Raw genomic sequence first — 14,948 nt, 5'->3', positions numbered from 1 at the left:
CTTTACTGCAGAAAGTTCTATTCAACAGCATTACTCAAGCAGAAAATCTTTGAATGTATTAAAAACAGCAGCACTCAACAAATGTTTGATAAGTGAATGAATGACAATAGACAGGTTTCCATGGGCCAGTAAAAAAACTAACAAAACAGGGCTCCTGGGTGGCTCAGTCAGTTAAGTGTTTGCCTTTGGCCTGGGTCATGATCCCCAGGGTCCCTGGATCGAGTCCCACTCGATCTTGCTCCCCGCTCAGTGGAGAGTCTGCTTCTCTCTCTGGCCCTCCCCCATCTCATTTTCTCTCTCTCTCTTTCACTCGCTCTCTCTCAAATAAAGATCTTAAAAAAAAAACAAAAAACAAACAAAAAACTAGCCAGAGAAAAAGAAACTAATAATAGTAGCTAACATTTACTGCATACTTAACAAAAGTCAGATACTATATGTGTATTATATATACTAATTTAATTAACCTTAAATAACAACTCTATGATGTATTCACTGTCATTACTTTCATTTTATAGATGGGAAAATGAAAACTCAGCCAGATTAAGTAACTTTCCCAAGATCTGGGATTTGAATCCAGGCACCTTGATCTAGAATCTAGAGCCTTGGGTTGTTTTGTTTTGTTTTGTTTTTTTAAGATTTCATTTACTTATTTATTTGAGAGAGAGAGAGAGAGAGAGAGAAAGAGTGCGCGTGCATGAGGCTAGGCAGAGGGAAAGGGAAAAGCAGATTCCCTGCTGAGTGCAGAACTGCAGAGCCAGACTCTGGACTCCAGGGCTCAGTCCCACCAGGACCCTGAAATCATGACCTAAGCTGAAGTCAGACATTTAACCAACTGAGCCACAAAGGTGCCCCTAGAACCTTCATTTTTAACCATTATACTATACCATTCTACTTCTATTATACAACGACTGTATTTAAAATTTTTGCCGTGATAGAGTAAAATTTATTTCAAATCATTCTTCTCATGTATTCACTAGTCAAGTTCACAGTAAAGAGAATATGAAAAATAGTGAAATAAAAAAGACTGTCAAGAAATATACTAAATGTTAATGACAGTTTGATCCCTTTGCACTGGGATAAAGGGTAATTTTAATTTTCCTGTTTTGCTAACTCTATTTTCTAAATGTTCCATAGTGAAGATGTATCATTGCTATAAAAATAACAAAAATATTAAATATATTATTTTAAAGCAAGATGAAAATACAATCAGCTTAAAAATTCCTAAGCACTGGGGCGCCTGGGTGGATCAGTGGGTTAAAGCCTCTGCCTTTGGCTCAGGTCATGATCCCGGGGTCCTGGGATCGAGCCCTACATCGGGCTCTCTGCTCAGTGGGAAGCCTGCCTCCTCCTCTCTCTCTCTCTCTCTGCCAACTTGTGATCTCTGTCAAATAAATAAATAAAATCTTTAAAAAAAAATTTTTTTTTTAAAGATTTTATTTATTTATTTGTCAGAGAGAGAGGGAGAGCAAGAGAGCGAGCACAGGCAGGCAGAGGCAGAGGGAGAAGCAGGCTCCCCGCTGAGCAAGGAGCCCGATGCGGGACTCGATCCCAGGACGCCGGGATCATGACCCGAGCCGAAGGCAGCTGCTTAACGAGCTGAGCCACGCAGGCGTCCCAATAAATAAAATCTTTAAAAAAAAAAATTCCTAAGCAGAATATCAAATCAAGACTCAACCATCTCACCCTCAAACATCACAGAGGCCCCCTAACTGATCTCTTAGCCACGAGCCTTACCCAACATTAAACCCTTCTGCATTTGCCATCAGTTACGCTCTACCACCCTAGTCCCTGCTCAGAATCCATTACACAGAGCATAAGATATATTCTTTTTGGCTTTATGAAAGCCATTCCTGCATAACTGCATTAGGTTTCCACCTTTATCTACCAATATTATGCTATCGACCTCAGTTCTTCTAGGAGAAACATGGTAGAAAGAGCCCAGGCCTCAAAGTCACAGGATCTTGGCCAACATATAATCTCTTAGCCTCAGCTCCTTCAATGGTGATTAGATGTGAAGATTAATTTTTTTTTAAGATTTTATTTATTTATTTGACAGAGAGAGAGAGAGCACAAGTAGGCAGAGCAGCAGGCAGAGGGAGAGGGGGAAGCAGGCTCTCCACCAAGCAAGGAGCCCGATGCCGGACTCCATCCCAGGACCCTGGGATCATGACCCGAGCTGAAGGCAGCCGTTTAACTGACACCCAGGCGTCGCAAGATTAAATCTTTTTTTACTGTATTTTATTTATTCATTTGAGAGAGAGAAAGAGCAAGAGCAGGGGGAGGGACAGAGGGAGAGGGACAAGCAGGCTCTCTGCTGAGCAGGAAGCCCTATGCAACAGCTTGATCCCAGAACCCTGGGATCATGAACTGAGCCACCCAGGCACCCCAAGATTAAATCTTTAAATAGGTAAAGATCCAGCATACAAGCCTTCAATAAATGGTGGTTTTCTCATTATTGTTATTATTAGGCAAATGGGTTTTCATTCACTGATTCCTCAAAAAGCTTTGCACTTTTACCTCTGTGCTTAATTACTATTTTGCTTCTTCAGATTTCCTTCCCTCTCTCCTAAAATCCTATTAAAATTCAAGTTACAGGACACCTGGGTGGCTCAGTTGGTTAAATATTACTTTCAGCTCAAGTCATGATGTCAGGGTCCTGGGATAAAGCCCCACATGGAGCTTCCCTGATCAATGCAGAGTCTGCTTCTCTCTCTCCCTTAGCCCCTCCCCCTGCTTCTACTCTCTCACTCTCTCTCTCTCAAATAAATAAATAAATAAATAATCTTTTAAAAAATAAAATAAAATTCAAGTTCTAGTTCTAGTCGACCTCCTCCAAAAAAGCTTCCCTGACTCTGCCAAGCTAATGTAATCTCTCACTCCTTTGAACTTCTATAGCTCATAGAGTTTATTCTACCCAAGTGGTGAGGTCCTAGCTGATTTTATGAGTTCTCTTTTCATGTATGTAAGTCCGAGATCCCCGGTTAGAAGAAAACTCCTTCCTACTAGCAGACATTCCATTTTATATATGTCTTTATACCTTTCTGGTATCTGACAAATCACCAGGTTTATATTAAATACTCAAAAAAATGTGCTAATCTGATTTATGCACTGGGAAGAAAGTCATAATAAAAATACTGGCTGAACATTTTTGTAGTATACTAGGAAGGCAACAATTCTCTATTAAGGTAGAAAGTTTCAAGTAAACAGTATAATCTAATTCTATAATGTACTATCACTGACCAAATATGTAAGTCTTACTTACATATTTAACAGCACTTTTAGCTTTTTATTTATTTACTCATTTATTTATTTTCAAAGACTTTTTTTTTTTTTTTTTTAAACAGAGAGACAGTGAGAGAGGGAACACAGGCAGGGAGAGTGGGAGAGGGAGAAGCAGGCTTCTTACTGGGCAGGGAGCCCGATGCAAGGCTCGACAATCCCAGGACCCTAGGATCACGACCTGAGCCGAAGGCAGACAACTGAGCCACCCAGGCACCCCAGCACTTTTAACTTTTTAAAGTGTCTTACACATAAACCCTACTTAAAAATATATTGACTCAAAATGAAAAGATGGGATTGGGAGGGAGACAAACCATAAAAGACTCAATCTCAAAAAACAGACTGAGGGTTGCTGGGGGGAGGGGGGACGGGAGAGGGTGGTGGGGAAATGGACATTGGGGAGGGTATGTGCTATGATGAGTGCTGTGAAATGGGTAAACCTGGCGATTCACAGATCTGTACCCCTGGGGATAAAAATACATTATATGTTCATTAAAATTAAAAAAATATATATTGACTCAAATTGTTGTATTTGGTTTCATTTGGAAATACACTCACCTCACTAAAAAAAAAAAAACAACAAGATAATTCAAGTGAGAAAAATTCAGATACTGATTACTAGAAAATGATGATTATATAACCATATTATATATAAAACAAATTCTACTCTAAAAAGGTAAACTAGGGACACCTGGGTGGCTCAGTAGGTTAAGTGTCTGACTTAGGCTCAGGTCATGATCTCAGGGTCGTGAGATCAAGCCCTGTGTCTGGCTCCCTGCTCAGCATGGAGTCTACTTGTCCCCTTCCCTCTGCCCCTCCCCTGCCTCATGCACATGCTCAGGTGCTCGCTCTCTCTTTCTCTTTCTCTCTCTCTCGTGCATATGCACACATGTGTGCTTTCTTTCAAAAAAATGAATAAAATCTTAAATAAATAAATAGGTAAACTATGTCTTCTCAAGTAAGTGCTAAAAGTTAAGGATAGATAGCCTGGAGGGATATCTTTATTTTCATTTCACTGATTTAATTACTATTTTTCATAAAATGAAAAAAAAATTAAATAACCATGTAAAGACTAAAATCTTTTCTCTTTGATAAATTACTAATAGAGCAGTAAGAAACTTCTTTTTTTAATTTAATTGTGTGTGTGTGTTTGTGTGTTCCAAAATTCATTGTTTATGCACCACACCCAGTGCTCCATGCAATACGTGCCCTCCTTAATACCCACCACCAGGCTCACCCTACCCCCCCCAAAAAAAAACCCTCAGGTTGAACTTCTAATGAGCTGCTACTAAGAGTAAAGCAATTTGAGAGACAGAAGGAAGTTGCTTTACTAAATGCAGCTAATTACCAGAAAATTAAGTCTTAATATGCCGAAAAAGACCTATAACACGCTAAACCCCAGCAAGATTTGTGAATCCCTCTTTTTAGCTGTTAATGCTATTCTAACAGGCCTCCAATAATGTTTAAACTTTCTCACTGATCCCCAGAAGGAAGGAAAAGCCATTACCTAAGGATGTTGGGATGGGAGAGTCTATTCATGAGCTGAACTTCTTTCAGCATGTTTGCCCGGTTACTGCTCAGTGTATTCATCTTAAGAGCCATCACTTGGCCAGAAGCTCGGTGACGCACCTAGAAAATAAAATAGAACAAGAAAAGAGGTTCAAGGAGAGCTGTTAAATATGAGGTCAAAGTCTCCACATGTAAACATGCCAAGATGTTTTAGATAAAATAGACATTATTAGGGATGTTTTTCTATAAACTGATCACATTAGGGTCTCACTTCCACTAATGAAGATGGATTTATTCTATCCAATACCTGTTTCACATTAGGCCAGCCAGAAAAACTTTGTTAATTACGCCTCAAGAAATGACATCTTTTCTTTTAATAGCTTAGGGGAAAAAATGGGGGAAATTTATCAGGCTGGTGCTGTATGACCAATATTGCTTAGTCTTAGGACACTAACAGTCCTCTTTGTGGAATTTTAAGTATGCACAGAAAAGATACATGCACAAGCCTTATATAATACTTAAGGGATTATAAAACTATCTTTATAGAACAATAAAGCCACATCCTCAAAATTTCCCCCATAAAAATACATATATATATACACATATATATGAAAAGAAGCATTGAATATTAAATATAGAAATCAGTGAAACTTTTAGAGCTAATATTATCGTAAGCCAAGCCAAATTAACTTATAATCATTTAAACATACTCAAGTCAGACACAAAAAAACATGGGCCACACCATTCAAACTATTACCCACACAGAAGAAAGTCTAGTTCTAAAACATTCACCCTCTATAGAAGTCAGTCTATTTTACATGTAAAAATATTGTTTTATAATTTCAATGCATACTCCACAGGTTTCAAAAACTGTAATACTTTACTACTTGCAAGAAAATTAACTTTTTCACCCTCTAAATGCCTCAGTAGTAATAAAGTGAGACTACCAGAGAAAATATTTTGTCTTATGCAAAAGGTGGTCAACTATTTAAAAAAAAAAAAAGAAGGTCAACTATTTACTGAAATGTATTTTTCCTACCAAGAAATTATAAATAAGGCAGTAGAAAAATTACTAAGTAACAAGGACCTCATTGCTTTCTGGCTTAAAAAAAAAATCATTTTTCAGAGGTGCTGGGGTGGCTCAATCAGTTAGGCATCTGCCTTCTGCTCGGGTCATGATCCCAGAGTCCTGGGATCGAGTCCCCCCATCGGGCTCCCTTGCTCAGCAGGGAGTCTGCTTCTCCCTCTGGCTCTTCCTGCTACTCCCGTTCTCGTGCTCTCTCTCTCTCTCTCTCTCTCTGACAAATAAATAAATAACATCTTTTAAAAAAAGATGTTATTTATTTGTCAGAGAGATCAAGATTGAGAGAGAGAGAGAGAGAGAGAGAGCATGAGGTGGGGAGGGTCAGAGGGAGAAGCAGACTCCTCACTGAGCAGGGAGCCTGATGCAGGACTCAATCCCAGGACTCCAGGATCAGGACCTGAGCCAAAAGCAGTCGCTCAAGTGACTGAGCCACCCAAGAACCCAAATAAAATCTTTTTAAAAAAAATCATTTTAGGGGTGCCTGGGTGGCTTAGCCATTTAAGCATCCAACTCTTGATTTCAGCTCAGGTTATGATCTCAGAGTCATGAGACTGAGCCCCACTTGGGATTCTCAGATTCTTTCTCTCCTTTTCCTGCCCCTCCCCCAAACCCCTCTCCCTTTCTTAAAAAAAATTAATTAATTTTTAAAAACTAAAAAAAATAAAACATATCAGATTTTATACAACAGAGACTTGCTATGCAAAAATGTCATCAACCTATGGACTTTGAGTATTCTTTCAGCATGTTATAATTTACCAAGTAGAAGTTTCAAGAGAAAATATGACAATCTACTTAACTCTTCAATCTCAAGAAATCCCTTCAAACGACAACAGCCCTAGAAGATTAGCATATCTATTAATACAGTACAGACATCACATTTTTTCTTAGAATTCAAAGAAACAATGTTTCAAAATGACCAGACAGAAGTTAAAGAAGGAAGCAAAACACTCAGAGCCACAGGAACTCTGGTCAGAAAAACAGAGGCAGAACATTGGCGGTCTCTCCCCTCTTCTAGATCACTTAGTGAGATTTGGAACCCATCTCTCTTCCTAGTGCATCAATGATTCTGTTGTCATGTACCTCGTGACTGAAGAAAGAGAAGTGGCTTTCCTTTTCAGATCCTGCATGGATAAGTTAAAAGAGACATTTATACACAAAGAACACACTGACAGTATTTTTCCAACTCTATTTACAGAAGACATCTGTGTTTTAATAAGGTCTCTCCATTCTGAAAGTTACTCTTCTCCTTTTTTCATCATCTGAAAACTATCACTTAGAGACTTTAACAAAATAGTTTGATATTAAAACAATGTGAATTTTGGGGCACCTGGGTGGCTCAGTGGATTAAGGCTCTGCCTTCTGCTCAGGTCATGATCTCAGGGTCCTGGGATCAAGTCCCGAATCAGGCTCTCTTCTCAGCAGGGAGCCTGCTTCCCCCTCTGCCTCTTGTGATCTCTCTCTCTATCGAATAAATAAATAAAATATATTTTTTAAATGTGAATTTCAGGGATGAACAATCTTGTATTTCAAACCAATCAGGAAAAAACCCTACTTTCTTAAACAAGTGGACATGATAAACATGTTCATAACGCATTGTATTCTGTCTTTTACCTGCATAGAATAGTTTCTTTTGGTTCCTCAAATTCTACTTATCTTTCAAGACCACATTCAAAATTCCCTCCTCTCTGCAACCTTCCTTGATTCTCTCTGGGAACTGTTTGTGGTTTCCTTCTTTATACTACTTCAGAAAAACATCTGTAACACCAGTATACTACTCATTACATGGTTGTGTCTATAAATATCTCCCCACCAGGCTATGATGCATCTTAAGATCAGGATCTATACTGTATCCATCTTTGTCTTGCAGTGCTGGGAAGGCCTGGTATATTATTAAGGGCACAGTGAAAACAATGGCAACATCAGTTAAATGAAACTTCTAACATACTTTCTAAGGGCCAGTGAATCATTTATATATGAGCCTGGGTGGCTCAGTCAGTTAGGCCTCCGACTACTGATTTCAGCTCAGGTCATGATCTGATGGGTCATAGGACTGAGTCCTACATCAGGCTCCACACTCAGTGCAGTCTTCTCGACCCTTCCCTCCCCCTGAACGCCCCCCCAAATAAATAAATAAGTAAAATTGTAAAGAAAAAGAAAAGAAAGGTTAAGATGGTGCTTGCTAGGGGAGAAAAGTGGGTGGGATTGGTGAAATAGATAAAGGGATTAAGAGGTACAAACTTCTAGTTATAAAATATTAAGTCAAAGGCATGAAAACTATAGCATGGGGGAACGACTCAGTGACTCAGTTAAGTGTTTGCCTTCATCTCAGGTCATGATTCCAGGGTCCTGGGATGGAGCCCCACATTAGGCTCCCTGCTCAGCGGGGAGTCTGCTTCTCCCTCTCCCTCTGCTGCTCCCCCGTTTGTTTTCTCTCTCAATCTCTCTGTGAAATAAATAAATAAATAAATAAAATCTTTTTTTTTTAAACCACAGCATAGGGAATATAGCCAATAATATTGTAATAACTTCATATGGTGACAGATGGGAACTATACTTATACTTATTGTGGTAAGCATTTCATAATGTATAGAATTGTCAAATCACTATGTTGTACACCTAAAACTAATATGTCAACTATACCTCAACCAAAAATTTAAAATAAAAATATTAATATAAAGATGAAGACCAAAAAAACAAAAACAAAAATAAAGATGAAGTCCTCAGGACACCTGGGTGTCTCAATCGGTCAAGCATCTGTCTTCACCTCGGGTCATGATCCTGGGATCCTGGGTTCAAATCCCCCATCAGGCTCCTTGCTCACCGGGGAGCCTGCTTCTCCTGTCTGCTGCTCACCCTGCTTGTGCTCTCACTCTCTCTCCTAACAAATAAAATCTTTAAAAAAAAATTAAGACCTCAAAAAATTAAAAATAGAATTGCCACATGATCTAGAAATTCTACTTCTGGATACATACCCAAAAGAACTAAAAGCAGGGTCTCAAAAAAATATTTGCATACCCATGTTTATAACAGCATTATTCACAATAGCCAAAGGGTATAAGCAACTCAAGTGTCCACTGACAGATGAATGGATAAACAAAATGTGGTATACACATACAATGGAATTTATTATTCAGCCTTAAAAAGAAAGGAAATTCTGACACATGCTGTAATATGGATGAATCTTAAAGACACTATGCTAAGTGAAATAAGTCAGTCACAAAAAGAGAAATACTGGGGCACCTGGGTGGCTCAGTGGGTTAAGTCTCTGCCTTCAGCTCAGGTTGTAATCATGACGTCTTGGGATCAAGCCCCACGTCTGGCTCTCTGCTCAGCAGGGAGTCTGCTTCCCCCTCTCTCTGCCTGCCTACTTGTGATCTCTCTCTCTCTCTGTGTCAAATAAATAAATAAAATCTTTGAAAAAAAAAAGAGAGAGAGGGGTGCCTGGGTGGCTCAGTAGGTTAAGCCTCTGCCTTCGGCTCAGGTCGTGATCTCAGGGTCCTGGGATCGAGCCCCACATCAGGCTCTCTGCTCAGTAGGGAGCCTGCTTCCCCCTCTCTCTTTCTCTGCCTGCCTCTCTGTCTACTTGTGATCTCTCTCTCTCTCTCAATGTCAAATAAATAAAATCGTAAAAAGAGAGAGAGAGAGAAACACTGTAAACTTCCACTTACTTGAGGTAGTTAAATTTATACAAACATAAAGTAGAATGGGGGCTGCCAGAAGCTTGGGGAGGGGAGAGATCTGGAGTTGTTTACTGGGTATAGAGTTTCAGCTTTGCCAAGTTCTGGAGACTGGTAGCACAACAATGTGAAGTGAACTGCACACTTGAATATTGTTAAGATGGTAAATCTTGTATGTATTTTACCACAATTATAAATACATGAAGGGAAGGAGGGAAGAAAAAAAGAAAGAAAGGAAGGAAGGAAGGGAGGGAGAACAAAGATAAGAGAAAATTAGTATTTCTCCTTGACTTTTAAACTCATTCGATGCTATTACAGGAGCTCCAAATCCGCTTTCTAAAGAACATAGCAGAGTAGTAAAGTGCTTGAGCTCTGGAGAAGAGCAGACTGAATCCAAGTCTTTAACATTTAACTAATTAGAATGACTTCTCTTTGAAGTCTTCTGTTGTAAAGTCAAGACAATAATAGTCTCAAAGAACTGCTATGGAGGATAAAATAGTGTCATGTTATATTAATGAGATAATATATGTAAACTACTTAACACAGTGTTTGCCACATAATAAATATTCAATACAGAGCTATTGTTTTTAATAAAAATAACTATATGCTCATAAGAATTTAACATAGCAGGTAAATTTGACATAACACAGAAAATGCATATAATTTTAAGTGAAACTAATAAATCTGTATAATGCTCCCAAGATTAGTTATTTATTACAAAGGGGAAATTTTACCTTTACAATGGCAAGATCTGCTGGCTGGCACCTTAACCAAGGGGTCAGTCACATTTAGCATTACCCAAAGTGAAACACCTGGAATTATCTATCAATCTTCTGATGTAATATACTTGCTAAAATGTTTAATTCAAATCTAATCATAAGAAAACAATTAGAGGGGTGCCTGGGTGGCTCAGTAGGTTAAGCCTCTGCCTTCGGCTCAGGTCATAATCTCAGGGTCCTGGGATCGAGCCCCACATCAGGCTCTCTGCTCAGCGGGGAGCCTGCTTCCCCCTCTCTCTCTGCCTGCCTCTCTGCCTACTTGTGCTCTCTCTCTCTCTGTCAAATAAATAAATAAAATCTTTAAATAGATAGATAGATAGATATAGATAAATCAATGTGGCAAAATATTATGTTTTAAATCCAGGTGAAGGGTTTATTGTACCATTCTTTCAATTTTCAGTAGATTTTTAAAGTTTTCCAAAAGTTGGAAGAACTAAGCAAAAATGTATTTTATTTTCTCCCATAAGTGTAGCATTAAGAAATAAAGAACAAGGGTGCTTGGGTGGCTCAGTTGGTTAGGCATCTGCCTTCTGTTCAGGTCACAATACCAGGGGTCCTGGGATAGAATCCTACATCAGGCCCCCTGCTCAGTGGGGAGTCTGCTTCTCCCTCTCCCTCTGCCTGCCACTCTGACTAGCTGTGTTCTCTATCTCTCTGTCAAATACATAAATAAAATCTTTTTAAAAAAAAGTTAACTATTAAATGAATTGCTTAGGATTTCCAGTCAAGAAGTCACAGTGAGTATACTTATTAAGTATACAATAAGCTGGTATAGCAACATAAATTTTAGAAAAATAGGGCTTATTTTTTTAAAGATTTATTTATTTGAGAGAGAGAGACAGAGTGGGGGGGCGGGGGAGGGGCAGAGAAAGAGAGAGACTCTCCAGTCAACCCCCCACTGAGCGCAGAGCCCGACTTTGGGCTTGATTCTGCAACCCTGAGATCATGACCCAAGCCAAAATCAAGAGTCAGACACTTAACCAACTGAGTCACCCAGGCACCCTGACAAATAGGGTTTAAAGCAATAATTTCCAATAGAGGCTATACCAAGTCACTCTGGAGTGTTTCTGAAGGTTTTAGGTTAAGTTTTTTTGTTATAACAATGACTAGGGACAGGGAGTTTTGCTGGCCAGAAATGCTAGACATCCTGCAAGGTAGGGGACAGTACTACACAAGGAAGCATTGTTCTATGTGCTGTATGAAATTCAAATGTCTTGCAAGACATTCACGTAAGTGAAGAACATATTTATTATTGCCTGAGCTTGGATTCTAACTCTATTTTACATAAAAACAAAGCCAACTTGCACCATTTTAATATAAGCTGAATTTTCTAGAAATACAACTACCTTATAAATTGAGGAAAAATCACATTTTTGTTATTTTCAGAACATAATTAAGAATTGGTTAAAATTGGCCACCTGGGTGGCTCAGTCGGTTAAGCAGCTGCCTTCGGCTAAGGTGATGATCCCAGGGTCCTGGAATCGAGTCCCGCATCAGGCTCCCTGCTCAGCAGAGAGCCTGCTTCTCCCTCTCCTTCTGCCTGCCTATCTGCCTACTTGTGCTCTCTCTCTGTCAAATAAATAAATAAAAATCTTAAAAAAAAAAAAATTGGTGAACATTTAAAAGGGGGGGGCGCCTGGGTGGCTCAGTAGGCTGTGTCTGACTCTTGATTTCATCTCAGGTCATGATCTCACTGCATGTGGAGCCTGCTTAAGATTCTCTCTCTTGGGACGCCTGGGTGGCTCAGTTGGTTAAGCCGCTGCCTTCAGCTCAGGTCATGATCCCAGGATCCTGGGATCAAGTCCCGCATTGGGTTCCTTGCTCGGCAGGGAGCCTGCTTCTCTTGCTGCCTCTGCCTGCCTCTCTGCCTGCTTGTGTGTACTCTCAATCTCTCTCTCTGGCAAATAAATAAAATCTTAAAAAAAAAAAGGGGGGGGGCACCTGGGTGGCTCAGTGGGTTAAAGCCTCTGCCTTCAGCTCGGGTCATGATCTCAGGGTCCTGGGATCGAGCCCCACGTCGGGCTCGCTGCTCAGCAGGGAGCCTGCTTCCCTTCCTCTCTCTCTCTCTCTCTCTGCCCACCTCTCTGCCTACTTGTGATCTCTGCCTGTCAAATAAATAAATTAAAAAAATCTTAAAAAAAAAAAAAAAAGATTCTCTCTCTCCCTCTCTCTCTGACCCTACCCCCTATTAAAAAAAAAAAAAAAGTCTTGGTCAACAAAACAAAAAGATTTTTCAGAAAATCAGGGGCACCTGGGTGGCTCAGTGGGTTGAGCCTCTGCCTTTGGCTCAGGTCATGATCTTAGGGTACTGGGATCGAGCCCCGTATTGGGCTCTTTGCTCAGCAGGGAGGCTGCTTCCCCTCTCTCTCTCTGCCTGCCTCTCTGCCTACTTGTGATCTCTGTCAGATAACTAAATAAAATCTAAAAAAAAAAAAGAAAGAAAAAGAAAATCAGACCAACAATGGCAATGCTGCTCCTGGTATTTGAATCCCAATACAACATATCTGTATCAGAAGCCATTTGTAGTTTTTATATTCACAGTGATTTTGTTTAGCCTTTATCTTATTTTATTTTACAGATTTTATTTATTTGACAGAGAGAGACACATTTATTTGACAGAGAGGGAACACAAGCAGGGGGAGTAGGAGAGGGAGAAGCAGGTTTCCCACAGAGCGGGAAGCCGGATGCAGGGGTTGGGGGGTAATCATGACCTGAGCCAAAGGCAAACACTTAACTACTGAGCTACCCAGGCACCCCTAGATTTTATTTTAAAATATCAACCAGGGATGCCTGGGTGGTTCAGTCAGTTAAATATCTGTCTCTTAATTTTGGCTCAGGTCATGATCTCAGGATTGTGAGATCAAACCTCACATAGGGCTCTGCTCTAGGCATGGAGCCTGCTTAAGATTCTCTCTACCCCTATGCCTCTGTCCCACCCTACTTCTCTCTTCCTCTCTCTCTCTAAAAACAAAACAAAAAAAAAGAATATATATACATATATATGAACCATAAAGAAAAAGCATATTTTATCCTTGCCCACAAATAAAGTCATTAATGTGCCTACTCTACCAACTTTTCCCCCAAAGAAACATTCAAGATTAAACATTTTACAAAGAAACGCTGATAAATACTGATTAAGTTAGCAAAGATATATCACACTCCTTTTCTCTCCTTCATCAATCTGTAATTTGTCTTGGCAAGTTATCTCTCTTTCACTTGGGGTCAATTCCCTCTTCCCTTTATTACATACAAACAAGTCTAGTCTGTTTTGTTTTGTTTTGTTTTGTTTTGGTCTGTTATTATACTTTTCTTCTGATATCCACCAGCATCTCTCCTCTTTAATTTTTCTTCTTGCATGGAGTGGCTTCTGATTGCCATCCCTTAAAACTATTCATTTACAAGAGGGTAAAAGCATCTGACTACCTCATCAAGTTTTCTACAATAATTTTGCATATTGAAATCTATATTTCTACTACCTTAGTTTTCTTTTACTCTTTATCATAGAGTTAGGGTATCATGTTGATGCTATGTAATTATGAACAACAGTAATTTAATCACCTATCAATTTCACTTCAGGGAACTTCATTAAAATATTGTTATAATAAAAATTATTATAATATGGGCACCTGGGTGGCTCAGTGGGTTAAAGCCTCTGCCTTTGGCTCAGGTCATGGTCCCAGGGTCTTGGGATCAAGCCCCGCATCGGGCTCTCTGCTCGGCAGGGAGCCTGCTTCCTCCTCTCTCTGCCTGCCTCTCTGCCTACTTGTGATCTCTGTCTGTCAAATAAATAAATAAAATCTTTAAAAAAATTATTATAATAGCAATAATATAACTATTATTCATAGTACTTGTTACATAGTAGGTTCTGCTATACACACACATACACACACACACACATTTAATCCTCAAAATAATTCTGGGAAGTAGGTATTATTAATGTCCCCCATGTTACAGATATGGAAACTGGGCACAGAGAGATTAAAGGACTTTCTCAAGATCATACATCTAGTAAATGACAGAGCCAGAATTTGAACTCAGATAATATAAACATTGGGCCTGAAAGGCTTGAGAACTAATCTAAGGAAAAAAGCATTGCATGCACACTACCTAACAATTACTCTGCCAAGAAATAATAATCACTATCTTATATGTACCTAACAACACAGAACTATAATGTCTAAAACAAAAACTGAGAAAATACAAGGCAAATTTGACAAAGCCACAGTGTTCATGGGATATTTTAACATACTTCTCAGAAACTGAAAGTTCTAGGGGAACCTGGGTGGCTCAGTGGGTTAAAGCCTCTGTCTTCAGCTCAGGTCATGATCCCAGGGTGCTGGGGCTCTTTGCTCAGTGGGGAGCCTACTTCCCCCTCTCTCTGCCTGCCTCTCTGCCTACTTGTGATCTCTGTCAAATAAATAAATAAAATCTTAAAAAAAAAAAAAAAGAAAGAAAAAGAAACTGAAAGTTCTAGAAGAGAAGAAATGAATATGGATATGGTACCTTTTAATAACAAAATTGACATGCTTGATCTAATCTTGTCCCAATAAAAGTAGCCTTTATTTATTTATTTTTCAAGTCCATACGAAAATATTTATCAAAATGCATGGATGCTACATC

General features: G+C 39.3%; 1 protein-coding gene across 1 annotated transcript in view; it reads right to left on the bottom strand.

Moving 5' to 3' along the window:
* The window catches only part of TESK2 (testis associated actin remodelling kinase 2), a 139,936-nt gene that overhangs the window by 64,728 nt on the left and 60,260 nt on the right, over window positions 1-14,948 (bottom strand). Inside the window, exon 3 of the mRNA XM_080800259.1 lies at window positions 4,787-4,908. Coding sequence (XP_080656385.1) covers window positions 4,787-4,908 — 122 coding nt within the window. The remainder of the gene's footprint in view (window positions 1-4,786; window positions 4,909-14,948) is intronic.

The sequence above is a fragment of the Martes martes genome (assembly GCF_963455335.1).
Source record: "Martes martes genome assembly, chromosome: 4".
Taxonomy (NCBI): domain Eukaryota; kingdom Metazoa; phylum Chordata; class Mammalia; order Carnivora; family Mustelidae; genus Martes; species Martes martes.
Note: the sequence above shows the minus strand (reverse complement) of the source record. Positions and strands in the feature narration are given on the sequence as shown.